Here is a 14,387-nt window from a genome sequence, read left to right on the forward strand (position 1 = left end):
GGCGGTGGCAGTTGGGCGCATTGATATCTGAATTAACTGTCAGGTGTGCGGTAAATTACAACGGTTTAGAACGCGTGTCAGCCAATCAGCGTCGAGGAACCAGGACTCGTTTTTTATTTTCTAAATAACCCAGCAAGCGCGAACCTACTCCAGATAGTTAGCTAGCCAAAACACGTGTGTTTTGTCGCCAAATTGGACCTACAGCGGATTATTTAATGCTTAAACTACCTCCGTTAAATCTTATTTAACCCCCTAATTCGCTTGAGTCGACTTCCCTCCCCTTTCCCCTTTCTAATTACCATTTTGACGATGACGGAGCTCTCTGAGAGGCGCGTTTATGGCAAACAGTCACACAGGCAACGCTGCTGCTTGAGCATGAGCAGTGAATGGAGGTTAACTAAACCTAACATGTCTCTACGATGATGGGACCTCGGTCAACACAGACAGGTCAACCGAGTTAGCAAGAAGTTATGTGACTTAACTGTAACCCTATGTTCCTCTGGTAAGCCTGACTTTAACTCACAGTGCTCATTTACAAGTTTATCTGTCTATTATTGTGTCTCTAGGCAATACCATTGCTATTCTAAAGGGGATGTTACTCTATGTGAACTTATTGATTTAATATTGTGGAAATTAAGTGATACTGTAAGCTTTTGTGGTACAGATTTGTTGTATTTGTTACTCCTGGTGGAGTTAACTGACCTCAATATTTGTTAGCTATTAGCTATTTGTGTGGTGACGCCCTAATATTTATATTGGACTTAATTGCAGATGTTTTGGTTGATCAGCACTAGCTATATGAACCTGTCATGGACTTAATTGCAGATGTTTTGGTTGCTCAGCAGTAGCTATATGAAACTGTCATGGACTTAATTGCAGATGTTTATCTGAAACTGTCATGGACTTAATTGCAGATGTTTATCTGAAACTGTCATGGACTTAATTGCAGATGTTTTGGTTAATCAGCAGTAGCTATATGAAACTGTCATGGACTTAATTGCAGATGTTTTGGTTGATCAGCAGTGGCTATATGAAACTGTCATGGACTTAATTGCAGATGTTTTGGTTGATCAGCAGTGGCTATATGAAACTGTCATGGACTTAATTGCAGATGTTTATATGAAACTGCCATGGACTTAATTGCAGATGTTTTGGTTGCTCAGCAGTAGCTATATGAAACTGTCATGGACTTAATTGCAGATGTTTATAGGAAACTGTCATGGACTTAATTGCAGATGCTTTGGTTGATCAGCAGTAGCTATATGAAACTGTCATGGACTTAATTGCAGATGTTTATAGGAAACTGTCATGGACTTAATTGCAGATGCTTTGGTTGATCAGCAGTAGCTACATGAAACTGTCATGGACTTAATTGCAGATGCTTTGGTTGATCAGCAGTAGCTATATGAAACTGTCATGGACTTAATTGCAGATGTTTTGGTTGATCAGCAGTAGCTACATGAAACTGTCATGGACTTAATTGCAGATGTTTTGGTTGATCAGCAGTAGCTGTATGAAACTGTCATGGACTTAATTAGGGTTGTTTTGGTTGATCAGCAGTAGCTACATGAAACTGTCATGGACTTAATTGCAGATGTTTTGGTTGATCAGCAGTAGCTACATGAAACTGTCATGGACTTAATTAGGGTTGTTTTGGTTGATCAGCAGCAGCTATATGAAACTATCATGGACTTATTTGCAGATGTTTTGGTTGATCAGCAGTAGCTATATGAAACTGTCATGACCATTTTCATAGTGACCAAAAGTGAAATTACTTACCTGTTTTGTACACATGGGAGTAGCTTTGTGTTGTCACTCACAAACTTTCCTTTGAATAGGATGACTGTGCTTCAAAGATGTCCAAATTAATTAATTAATGTTTTTGTATAACCATAAGGAAAAACTTACAATACACTGTCAGTGTTCAAAGGAAAAGTAAAATTGTTGGAACATGCCTAATGTTTAGATATTGTTGTTTGTCTCTGCATTGTGATCTCATATACAGTACTGTAAGTGTGACATCTATCTTGGACCTACATAATTTTGAAGAAGACTACAGATTTTTCACAGATCTTGTAAGACAAGTCTTCATCATGTTTTTTTACTCTCACCCTGGATCTTATTATTTATTTAGAGACTAATTTTATCTGTGTCCTGCATGCATTTTTTCCTCGCTTCATCTGCTTTCTTTGGTCTGAATCTGCGGTATTCTTTCCATTAAGTGGAGCGAGCCTCTTACCGGGAGCAATTCTGTTCCCTATTGTTGTGGTCACTTTGCCTCATCCATTAAGTCATCTCTCAGAGGTTGCAGAGTGCAGATTCTGTATTTTAATAGAGGAAAAGACTCATTTTGGTGGACTTTTCTTACAGTCACCAGCTCTCCCTGACCTCTCCCTTCTCCTAAAGTAAATGACACAATGAGGGCAATGTGTTCTATACAGTTCTCCATACTGACCTCCTTTATTTCATGTTTTCCTCCCTTCTCCTCACCAGCACACTAATTTGTCATCTCTCCACTCTCTTTCCTCACTGGTAAATCAAGGAGAGCATGTCTCTGGGTGCTATTAGCCCACTCAAGGCTGCCCACACGGTACTATGATGACCGCAGACAAAAACACAGCTCTGTATTGCCCACTTATTGTTCCTCTCTAGAGGCTTTAGGGGGGAATAAAAGTCATCTCCATGGGATACACCTATAAATTAGGGATGCACTGATCCGACTTTTTCATTCTTGATACCGATAGCGATACCTGGGCTTTGGGTATAGGCCGGTATCGGTGCATCCCTACAATAAATCATGTGACTGGACCTGTTAAAGCCATCTATGAAATAAGCTTTTCTACCCATTAAAGGAGGAGGTCTTTTTTATTGCCACTGTCGCCATAGAGCTTGCACATGGGGGATTTCATGTTGGGTCTCTGTAAATTATAGACAACGGTCTAGACCTGCTCTATATGAAAAGTGTCTTGAGATAACTGCTGTTATGATTTGATTAGCTATATATAAATAAATTAAATTGAATTAAATTAGAAACAAACACGAAAGAAGCCCATCATGTTTAGCCGGAGAGAACATGCATTCTTGTACATGGGAAAAAATAGATTCACCTATGTATCGCAATTTGTTTTTCTACATTTTTGAAATTTATTTTTTTTTAATTCCAGAATAAATACAATTGCTTCATTGGAGTATATGCGGAGGTAGACGGATGTTATCGCTTTTATTGTTGTAGTCTGAGTAACGTGATGTCATATCCGTTCCGTATCCATCAGCCAAAACAAACTGAAGGGAGCTGAAACGAGAAAGTAGAAAGCGGCGGAGGGTCTGCGTGGATCTGACCTGCACCCTCACATTTTAAATCCAAAGTGGTAAACACTACACCTACAGTAAAGTATGGAAACACTTTCACATGCTTTCAATACACACACAGGTAGATATCAGCTGATTAACCCACCTCAAATGCTACTTTCCACTTTATCAGAATATACACACTACTGTATATACAGTACTACTATAAATAATAAAACACCATCAACCGGGCATTTGTGAGACAGTGAACACATTAATATTAAACTGTACAGTTAAAGTGTGTCGCTGTAATCCCGCTCTGTTTAAAGAGCAGCTCATTCCTAAAGGTCTTGCTGAACTCTGAGAAGAGTTAAGCTGTGACACATGCAGTGAATGTAATCATATTACATCCCCGAATGAGGTGACCAGAATTTTTAAGTGTGTTTAAACTCTCTCTCTGTCTTTACTTCTCCCTCTCTCTGTCCCGTCTCTCTTTCTCTCCCACAAGAGGTAGCCATGAGCCCTCCACGCCGATCTTCAAGCCCTCCACGGCGATCTTCAAGCCCTCCACGCCGATCTTCAAGCCCCCCACGCCGATCTTCAAGCCCCCCACACCGATCATCGAGTGTCCATGATGACAGGTAATTTCCCCGAAGCACTTAATTCCCCTGAATGTTACACTTGAGTGACATTGTGGGAACACATATACATACACGCACACCACTGTGTAGCCATATGCACTAGACACAAACATATGCGCACGTACTGTTATGTACAAGTAGGTGGGTTGTATTTTCATATTTGTCTCTGCAGTAATCTGTTCCCTAAAGTGGCAGTAAGCAGTATATTTTTGGCATCATTAGGCAACATTTCCATAATAACCTTTCAGCATATTGTAATTCAAGTGTTCTGAGAGATAACTAGACTTCTGCACCTCCTCATGGCTCTGTTTTCAAGCTTTAGAAAATCTAGCCCATGACGGGAGACTTTGGCCAATCACAGATCATTTCAGAGAGAGAGCGTTCCTATTGGCTGTGCTCCAGCTGGTGGACGGTGCTTGGTATTTCCTCAACTGATCCAAGGCCTATGGAAAAGAGGCTGGGTCACACGTCATCAACGCGTCATGTCTTTGGGGGTACAGCACATGCGCAGTAAAAATCTGGCCTGCACTCGCCGAAATTGAGCCAATCGCAACGCACGACCGCAGCTTCAGTTACACTGCGCATGTGTTGTACCCCATACCCCAAGAACTATGTCCGCCATGACCCAGCCTCCTTTCCATAGGCCTTGAACTGATCTCAACATGGCTGCCGGGTCACAAACTTTCTCATTTTACAGCTAAACAGTACACTACAAGATGTTTCTGAAAACATTTGAGGTGAGAAATAAGCGTTACAGTAAAAGAATATTGATTTTTTTTTCAGATTACCTGTCTCATGCACTACTGTCAGGATATAGAGATCGTTTAATGATATTTGCTCCATTTCTACCCACTGCAGCTTCAAGTGTCCACTTTGATGGTGGAAAACTTTCTTTTTGAATAATGCATGCACACATCATTGTATATGTTCATCTTATTTTGTTTTAATAATACATGACGCTCATGAAATAGGACATCTACGTCAAATCATCTGGTTCACACTTTCATGCATGACTTGCTACGACTCAGAGAATCATGTCCATGTTTAGCTTTTCTTTCACAAACAATTTCTCAGCTGTGTTTGACAGTGTAGACCGAAAAGCTTAGGAGTTCGGCTAGAGAGTCTTCATTTAAGTGTTTATATGCATGCCATGTTCACTTGGAATCAGTATTCATGGAACAGATAAAAGGGCCTTTCTTTTTCCTTTGCATATTTCTTTTTGCCCTGAATGAATACATCTGGGAATTTCAGTACAACACATAGTCCCCCTTCACATTGATTGTTTTATTTCAAACAGTGTGTCCTTCACTGTAACTGCCTATAGTCTTCCCAGAACATTCAATGGCCTCCCCAGTAATAGAATTTTCAATCATTGGCTCTCACGCTGACCTATTGATGAGCAGATACTGCCGTCCCTCTCGTCCCGCTAGGCCCTCCACCGAGACCCTGCAGAGGAACAACAGCAGCAACTCTGGCGTTATTCTGGACATCTCGGCTCTCAAGATGGCTGAAGTGGACTCTGAGGTGCCTCCTCTTCCACCTCGCTATCGCTTCAGGGATTTGCTGCTGGGGGACCAGACATTTCAGAATGATGACAGGTAGCATGAGAAACACACTTTACTTTATGTAGTATATGAGAGGCTGCTCAGGGGTATTCCTGCAGGAGCCTTGTGTGTTTGTGTGTGTGCGTGCATACACCTAATTGATGTTCAAATCTCCCTGGATACTTGAAATACTTTTTATTACATTCCAGGAGTTACTTTGTGCTGAATGTTGTAGTTTATATCGCTGAACACACATTCCCCCGAGCCGCCTCGTCTACTTCTACCTCGGTTACTGTTTTCCTACATTTCCCAGAATGACTTCTCATGACAACCCCCTAGAGATGTGGCGTGACTTGTATTCAGCTGGTGGTTTTATGTGTAGGTGGATAGAGCAGTGGAAATAGAAACGGAGTGAGTTTTTTTGTAGTGATAAAAGTAAGAGTCTTGCAACTTGCACAGATCTTGTGGCTGAATTGCACTGTGGACTAGTTGGAGTACTGGTTTCAAAGAAATAGTTTTTTCTGTCTTCTAAATTATAACTTGTTTAATTGTCACATTAATACAGTTTAGGAGAAAATGCAAGGTACATTAGAAGTAGTGTTATTATGGTCTGAATGCTTAAAAGTGCAGTAAAAGTGGATTTCTCCATAAAGGGGAACTATGCCCATTTTCAAAAGAGTTTTTCCTGTTTACTAATATTATTTGGACTGTCTTAGACCATAGGAATAAAATGTCTGAAATGGGCATAGTTCCCCTTTAACTCAGAGTATAGTCGGTTTTAGACTGTATTTTCCTCTTGCTCTGAGTTGAGCATGAAATGGCCCGTCCCTTGGCTCTTGACTGGTGCTACAGTCACTCGAGCGCTGAAGTGTTTGGGAGTCTCCAAAGAGTTAAATTATTGCTGCGGTTGGAGAGGCAGACCAACAGATGCTGTTTGCTGCCCAAGAGGAGAAGAATTAGCCGAGAATGGGCCACGGCTGAGTACTGCTGCGGAGCTCTCCATGGTGCTGAAATGAAGCCATCTCACTAAAGGATCAGCTCAGCAGTCACTTCAGTGTTGGCTTGCAAAGAGCAAACGGAGAGCACAGCGTGTTCGTAGTTTTCCTGTTGCTTTGTTTGTAACCTTAAAGCTAACATGAGATTCATTACTTGCACATTGTCAAATCCACTTCACTGTGTGTTAAAGGATCTTCTTACAGTAGGATTTGTGCTGTTAACTGTTGTAGTCCAGTCACATCGGCAGCCGCAGCATCAAACCCATCTAGTTTATAATCAGCCAAGACGGTTCCCTTAAGGATAGAGATTAGCAAGCGTCATTTTAGATAAAAGAGAGAAAAACGGCAGTAGTCTCACATCAACTGAAAAGGTAATTCCACCCCCAAAACCTGAGTTACCCCTAGTTTTATCTATTCACATACTGTTGCTGCAGTTTGATTTTCTGAGATATTCACTAACCATTGAAACTTCCACCTCCCTCAGCATCCTATCATTGTTTTAAGTGTTAGGGGTGGAACGGTACGTGCGTTCGGTACAGGACGTTCGATTCGGTCCGCGACATCCTTTCGGGAAGCCCTGTGACCCAAACAGCTGTTTATGTCTACCAACCTCGCACGTGCAGAACAGAAATTCTAGAGCGCAAGTTTTACCCGGAAAGTTTTGGCAATGCACCAGGAATGGTAGCAGCACTGTGGCTCATGATAGTCGGGCTCAACTGACAAAGATTTGTGTCAAACTGTATGCCGACGATGGCATCACCCGAATGTGCCAAATAGTGGATTGAAACAAATGCAGATTGGACGGCGAGTCCGTTCCTCCACAGGCAGGCAGTCAGGCAGCCTCCTACTGCAGATTCAGACCATACCAAAGCAATTACTACTGCCATAAGAGTGTTTATCGCTGCGTATGCGACCACACCCGATCATGAACAATACAGAATTAAAACATATGGTCAAAGTGCGTGAGCCTTCACTTTGACACACTTGACTCTTGACTCACTCTCTTTATGTGCCTTCACATGTGCATTTCAGTCAGTCTGTTGTGTCTGCCTTGTATAAACGAGCATAAGCTGCAGTTCAGGATTTACCAACAGCCTTAAGATGGGACATTACATTTACATTACAGACATTTATTTTTTCGTATTGACAATATGTCAGTATTTTAATGCCTTAACTGTTACATTAATAATCATGGCCAAAGAGCCACTGTTGAATATTTACATTTTTAAAATTCAATTTAAACAAATCTATTCATTATTAGGCTATTATTTTCTTTGTTTTCCCTGTACCGAAAGCATACCGAATCGTGACTCCAATAAAAGGTGCATTTTGTGTACCGTTCCACCCTATGTATCTGTGAGCCCTGATTCTGTGAACACACAGAACTGATCGTATTGTTACACACTTCTCTTTCTGACCTTTCTTGGTGTCTCACACAGAAAATCAGGGTTACGTTACTGAATAAACATTACATTTAACTGTTTTTGTAGCTGTCGCCGCCTGTAATGATACCATTGATTTATAATAGCAGTGGTTGAATCTGACAGGCAGCACATGGTGTATGTTATCTGTCCAATCCAGGCTTCTGGTTGTCCACAGAAACGTCAGCCACGTTTCAGCAACGAGTCGATCACCTTCTGTGGCTTTTGTGTTTCGCAATTAGCTTATTGATCTGCATCTTGAATGAATGGACAGTGACCTTTTCATGTCATTGTGTAATTTCATTTTGAACCAAGTGCTTTGTAGGAAAGTAAATATAACATCCGGTTATGCCACCATCCTCTCTCTCCGTCTTTCTGCTCACTCACCCTCTGTCTCCAGGGCTCCCTGCAGTAAATTGCTGTCAGTTTGTTTTATATCAACGCGCGGCCTTTTGTGTACACATAGCATTTAGAGCAGCAGTCTAGTATTTGACCACTTCCCCCCACACACATTGGTCTGTGTGCTTTCCCAAGGGATGCAGCGATTTCTTGGTATTCGACTACAGATCCTTATGGCTTAGTTTTTCTAGCTGCATGCCAGTTTTATCAATACTGTTGACATAACAAATGGTTTGAAGCCAAAGACAAATAAAGCAACACTGACTTACAGTATAGATTACACTGCATATTAATTACACGGAAATACAGTCGCATTTATCTTTCAACAGACTATTACATGTATGCTGCGTCTTGTAGACCTTGAGAGGCTACTTGATATTGCATGTGTAGTCTTGCGTAAGAGTGTGTGTGTGCATATTTCATCCAGTTGGTCCCCTGTGAATTGTTCTGCTGATCACTATTCAATTGCAAAGGGTAATTAGGGTTTGTTGCTGGGCTACCAACACATGTATGCCTGAGTGTGTGTATGTATGCGCGTGTTAGGTCTTGCCACAGAGCTACAGTAATTCACAGATCCAGACACAACAGCCTTTGTTTCTTCAAAACAAATAACAGCTGTAAACTGCAGCTTCTCACACACACACCTCTGCACAGTGTGTGTGTGTTAGGAAATGAATAAAGAAGAAAACACCATTGTTGACAGTGTCTTATGGTGCTGTTGTGTAATTGCTAGTTTCCAGGCGCTGGAGTGGAAACAGAAGCAGACGATGTCACTGGGCTTTGGTGACGCTCTATTTCTTGGTTGATGATTTCCGCGTGTTCATGGTCTGCTATGTTGATTATTTCCTGTGCTGATGCCTTGTCGAGTGTAAAGCTTCGAAAACAAATTAACCCCCAGAGGGAGAGTCAGAGCCTCCTCCCTTCCCTGATGGCCTTTTGCATCTGTTTCCTTCCATCTGTCATAGTGGGCTATGAGGGTAAAAGGCAGTGGGTGGAAAGACTCAGGCAGTGATAACTCAATAAACATTACAACATTGCTAAAAGGGAGTCCCGTTAGGCAGCAACAACAGCAGTCAGAGGCTCTAACAGGATTTAAAGGTTATCTAAAACAAATATAATTTAAAATTGAAAATAATGAAGTGTTTCATGACCAGTAGGGGTGTTAGAAAATATCAATACACATGAGTCTCGCAAGATGATGTTTTCCGATACTGTATTGATTTTTAACCTCTGAAAAATCTGTTGCCCGCCAGCTGCTATTCTGGCTTTTGGAGGTTACTAGAAAACCTAAGGAATCCGTGGGTACCAATGATGTCATACTACATCACTTGCATGTTGCCAAGGAGGCTAAATAACGCTCCAAAGTTATGCTAAATTTTGGAGAGGAAAAACTGGCATGCCCAAATTTCAAAGGGGTCCCTTGACCTTCGACCTCAAGATATGTGAATGAAAATGGGTTCTATGGGTACCGACGAGTCTCCCCTTTACAGACATTCCCACTTTATGATAATCACATGCAGTTTTTGGCAAAAACCATGCAGTTTTTTTGAATGCAGTATAAATGTGTTATTTTCTCCTAAAATTGTGTATTTGAATATTTCTGCATACTCTGGTCCCTAAACAGTCTTAGAATTACATACATTGGGTATGACTGGAAAGCTGAGACTATTGTGGATCCAATGAGTTCAATTGTATTCATGTGTGATGATGTTAGTCCCCATAGTAGCCATTTCGCATAGTGACTTTTTTACTCTGATTTTATACATATAGTCTTTATACTATGACAGTTTTCCTAAAATAAATACATACGGCCTTGCTTACAGTATCGCAATATATTTAATCGTTACCCCTGTATCATGATACGTATCCTGTCGCCAGATTCTTGCCAATACACAGCCCTAATTACCAGAGTCATGGCATTCAAAAACATACAGATTTTCACACGTTTGTTAGGTATAGAAAGTCCAATTCAAACTAGGAAGGAGCTCTGCAAAAACAAACATTTACAGCAGCACAACCTGACACCTTTATTTTGTTTTCACTTCAACAAAGGAGTGGGCGATGTTAAAGTCCTCCATCATGGTATATCTGTAATATTATTGCAGTAGTGTGATGTAGTGAAAATCAATTGAGAAACTGTTTATAGATACAAACAACCAGACAGAAATGTTCAAATGCAGCAAACGAAAAAAGCCGACACATTCAGGTACTTCGTGACATTCATGCTGCTCATTGATTTACAGCATTGCCTACACTCGTCTAGTACTGTGCTCCCAAACTTTTCTTTGCTTCAGACAGCCCCCCCTCCCACCACCACCACCACAACCACAACCACCACCACCACCACCACCATCACCATCACCATCACAGGTTGCAAGTTGTGAGCAATTCAACTGAAGGGTAATGTTCCTTTCTCATTTGAAAAAATGTAACATTTGAAGAAATTGTAAAGGCCAAAGTACTTAACACAAATACAGTATTTCACAAGAATGAAGCAACGATTAGAGAAAGGTCTGAAAAATACACAAAACATTGTGTAGCAGAATTGTTCTTTTCTTATCGTGGCAAAATCTCTGCCAGCTGACAAATGTATATAGTCTCACAGTATGCAGTATATTGTCATTATCATCCCAACCCTACATCCAAATACATAGTTTAGATGATATGACTAAACTGGGGGTTTGTTTTGTCAACACTGCTTCATGGAGTGATGTCTTTTAGGGTCCTTTCACACCTTTAATTCGGTTGATTTGGTCCGAACCAATTAAGGGGGAAAAAAACATGATTCATTGTTGCATTTTAGTTCTGGTCCGGTTCCTCTTCACTCTGACCTTTTACAAACGAACCAGAGGATGAAACATGAAGTTATACAGACTGACAGGGAACTCCTTGATTCGATAGTTTTGGCGATTGTCATCCTGCATCATCAGGACCCACGTGAGGAAAACACATTCCAGTGACAGACGTTTATGCAGCACTTTAATGCTTCTGATGTGTATATTTATGTTCTTTGGTGTGACAAAGAGCTCATGAAGAAATGGCTGATTATAAGAATTTTTAGTATTACTAGACTGCAAATCGACCGTTTATTATGAATGACTAACAGGACCATCCAAAAGCTACTTTGCACGTTCCCAGATGACTGGTGAGAACATCAGGGGGCGCACGGACACGAGGTCTTGTACAATAATTATTCGGGGTGTATTACTGTGGGATGTTGCACAAAAGCTAAAAAATGTAGCCCGTGATGGGAGACTTTGGCCAATCACAGGTCATTTCAGAGAGAGCGTTCCTATTGGCTGTGCTCTGGCTGGTGGGCGGTGCTTGGTATCTCCTCAACAGATCTGCCGGGTCACAAACTTTCTCATTTTACAGCTAAACAGTACACTTCAAGATGATTCTGAAAACATTTCAGGCGAGAAATAAGCATTACAATAACAGAATATTGATTCATATTCGATCGGCGCTGCTTAGTTTGACCGTTTGGTTGGAGTTTGCGAGTGATTGACAGCTGCTCAGAGACGGCAGACTCCAGCTCAGCTCTGATTGGTTGTTTTCCTCCGGTCTGTGAAATCTTGCAGATGCCATTAGGAGCACCGGAGTACACAGATGCACATGATTTTTTTCAGATTACCTGTCTCATACACTACTGTCAGGATATAGAGACCCTATAAAAAATACTTTTTTAATTATATTTGCTCCATTTCTACCGACTGCAGCTTTAAAACGGCGACCGTAACCTGGGAGAACGTAAGTTTCCCTCGATAGGTAATTCGTCGGTCGTAAAAGAGCAGAATTTTCCTTTGCAACAAAGTTAAATAAATGCGCCCATTGACAGTTTTTCTTTGTTTGTTTTATAAGTTTTATAGGTTTCTCAGTGTGTGTGACTCCAACAGTATTAATGCAATAATTCCTTCTGTGCTGTTAGAGTATGTGTGTCCTTGTATTTCCGTTCATGTCTTTGTGTCTGTGGTGTGGATGTAGGCGTGCAGTGTGGATGTGTGTGAGTATGTGTGTGAGTATGTGGTGGGGGGGGTCTCCCTCCTGAGCTGTCATTATCTCCAGGGTTGGGTGTAAGAGGACCGTAATTATGGCTTGGCTGTGTGGGTGTCCGGGTGCTGAAGAGGAGCAATCACGCTGAAGTCACGAAGTCTGACAAGCAATTGGTCTGTGTGTGTGTGTGTGTGTGTGTGTGTGTGTGTGTTTGAGTATTGTCGGTGCAGGTGTCGGTGTGAGTGTGGACACACCGGTGTGTGCACCTGTGAGTGTCTGATTATACATCCGAGTATGTGTACGTGGGTTTATTTCTCGGTCTGTCAGCCAGCGGAGGGGGGCCAGCCACAGTCAACGTCAGAAATAGAAACAACTAAGCCACCGAACACTTCTATACATGCCGACAGGGTTGAAAACAGAGCAAGCAGCGGGGAGAAAATTGGTTCCATCTATCTTTCCTCTGCGTGTCTAATCTTGTTTGGGTTTTTTTCTCCTCTAATCAAAGCAGGATGCTGATGGGAGTAATGTCGACAGAGTGAGGAGTGTTAATTGGTCACTGAATCAACTTTTAACACCTACTCATGAGTCAAATAGTGGCACTTGGAATGGTGACCCAGTACTGACGCTTGTTCTGCTGTCGAGCAGCAGCTAGTCCCAGACACCGATCATTCGCTCATGTTGCTGTGAAAATGTTTTATCTCTAATGTGACAGCTTTACAGCAGCACATGAGAGGCCTGGTTTCTAGCTTGGTAATCATCTTGATTTAGATCCATTGCAATACATCTTAAACTATGGGCTGTCAAAGTTAACACGATAATAACACGTTAATGCAAATTTGTTTTAACGCCACTAATTTCTTTAAAGCATCAACGCATATTGCGGTTTTAAGGTTGTAGCGGGTGTGGTATCATATGAAACTAGAAAACCTATTGAATCCATTGGTACTAACTATTTCATGCTAGCTTGTCGCAAATTAAGGCTAAATAACGCTGCAAACTTATGCTAAATTTATGCTAAAAACTGGCAAGGCCATTTTCAAAGGGGTCCCTTGACCTCTGACCTTAAAATATGTGAATGAAAATGGGTTCTATGGGTACCCACGAGTCTCCCCTTTACAGACATTCCCACTTTATGATAATCACATGCAGTTTGGGGCAAGTCAGCACACTAAGTCAGCACACTGACACACTGACAGCTGTTGTTGCCTGTTGAGCTTGAGTTTGTTATGTTATGATTTGAGCATATTTTTTTGCTAAATGCAGTACCTGTGAGGGTTTCTGGACAATATTTGTCATTGTTTTGTGTTGTTAATTGATTTCTGATATAAATATATACATACATTTGCATAAAGCAGTATATTTGTCCTCTCCCATGTTGATAAGGGTGTTAAAGATTTGACAAATCTCCCTTTAAGGTACATTTTGAACAGATAAAAAATGTGCGATTAATCGCGATTAACTATGGACAATCATGCGCTTAACTATTTGAATCGATTGATAGCACTATTTTAAACACGTTGTTGATGTCGAATTTTCTGAAGCCACAGTTTTACCCCAGACGATACTGTATGTTTTGTGTAAAACAAAAATGTTATGTTTTGTTAGGAGGAGAGGGGGTTGCATCTCTTGGAGGCATTTCTTTTTCTGTCCGGGTACATATCAGAGAACCAAACACCAAGTGGAATAAAGAGACAAAATTGTACACTGATACTGGCAGCAGCTGTTTGTTTGCGCTGACTCTGTGGCAGAACAGAAGCGACTGCTGGGATTTGACGCTTGGATGATTTCCATCTGAGTTTAGGAGGCTGATGATAAGATATAGAGAACAAAGACACAGAGGGAGATGAGGAGCAGAAGGAACACAACATCGGAGGAAGATGGGAGTAGATGACGGATAGGAGAAGAAGGAGAAAGAGGAAAGGAGGGAGACGAGTGATGAGTGACACTGATATAAAGATGATGAGGATGATTAGGTTCAATAAGTCACGGAGGAGTGAGTGCTCGCAGGCTGTGTTTACACTGCAGGCCTTCCTGCTCAATGCCAAATCCTGCTAATTTTTTCTAGTTTTTAGTTTTTGTAACACAGTGTATGTGCTCTCTGTTTAT

General features: G+C 41.3%; 1 protein-coding gene across 18 annotated transcripts in view; it reads left to right on the top strand.

Annotated features, from left to right (window-relative positions):
- The window catches only part of LOC119493027 (potassium channel subfamily T member 1-like), an 87,098-nt gene that overhangs the window by 1,919 nt on the left and 70,792 nt on the right, over positions 1–14,387 (top strand). For 17 of the 18 annotated variants that reach the window (XM_037777995.1, XM_037777987.1, XM_037777988.1 and 14 more), the window contains exons 2-3: positions 3,797–3,929; positions 5,360–5,527. In XM_037777995.1, coding sequence (XP_037633923.1) covers positions 3,797–3,929; positions 5,360–5,527 — 301 coding nt within the window. Of the gene's footprint in view, positions 1–143; positions 448–3,796; positions 3,930–5,359; positions 5,528–14,387 lie in introns of those variants that run through there. The other variant, XM_037777992.1, reaches the window with a different exon arrangement.

This window comes from Sebastes umbrosus, chromosome 8, assembly GCF_015220745.1.
Source record: "Sebastes umbrosus isolate fSebUmb1 chromosome 8, fSebUmb1.pri, whole genome shotgun sequence".
Classification (NCBI taxonomy): domain Eukaryota; kingdom Metazoa; phylum Chordata; class Actinopteri; order Perciformes; family Sebastidae; genus Sebastes; species Sebastes umbrosus.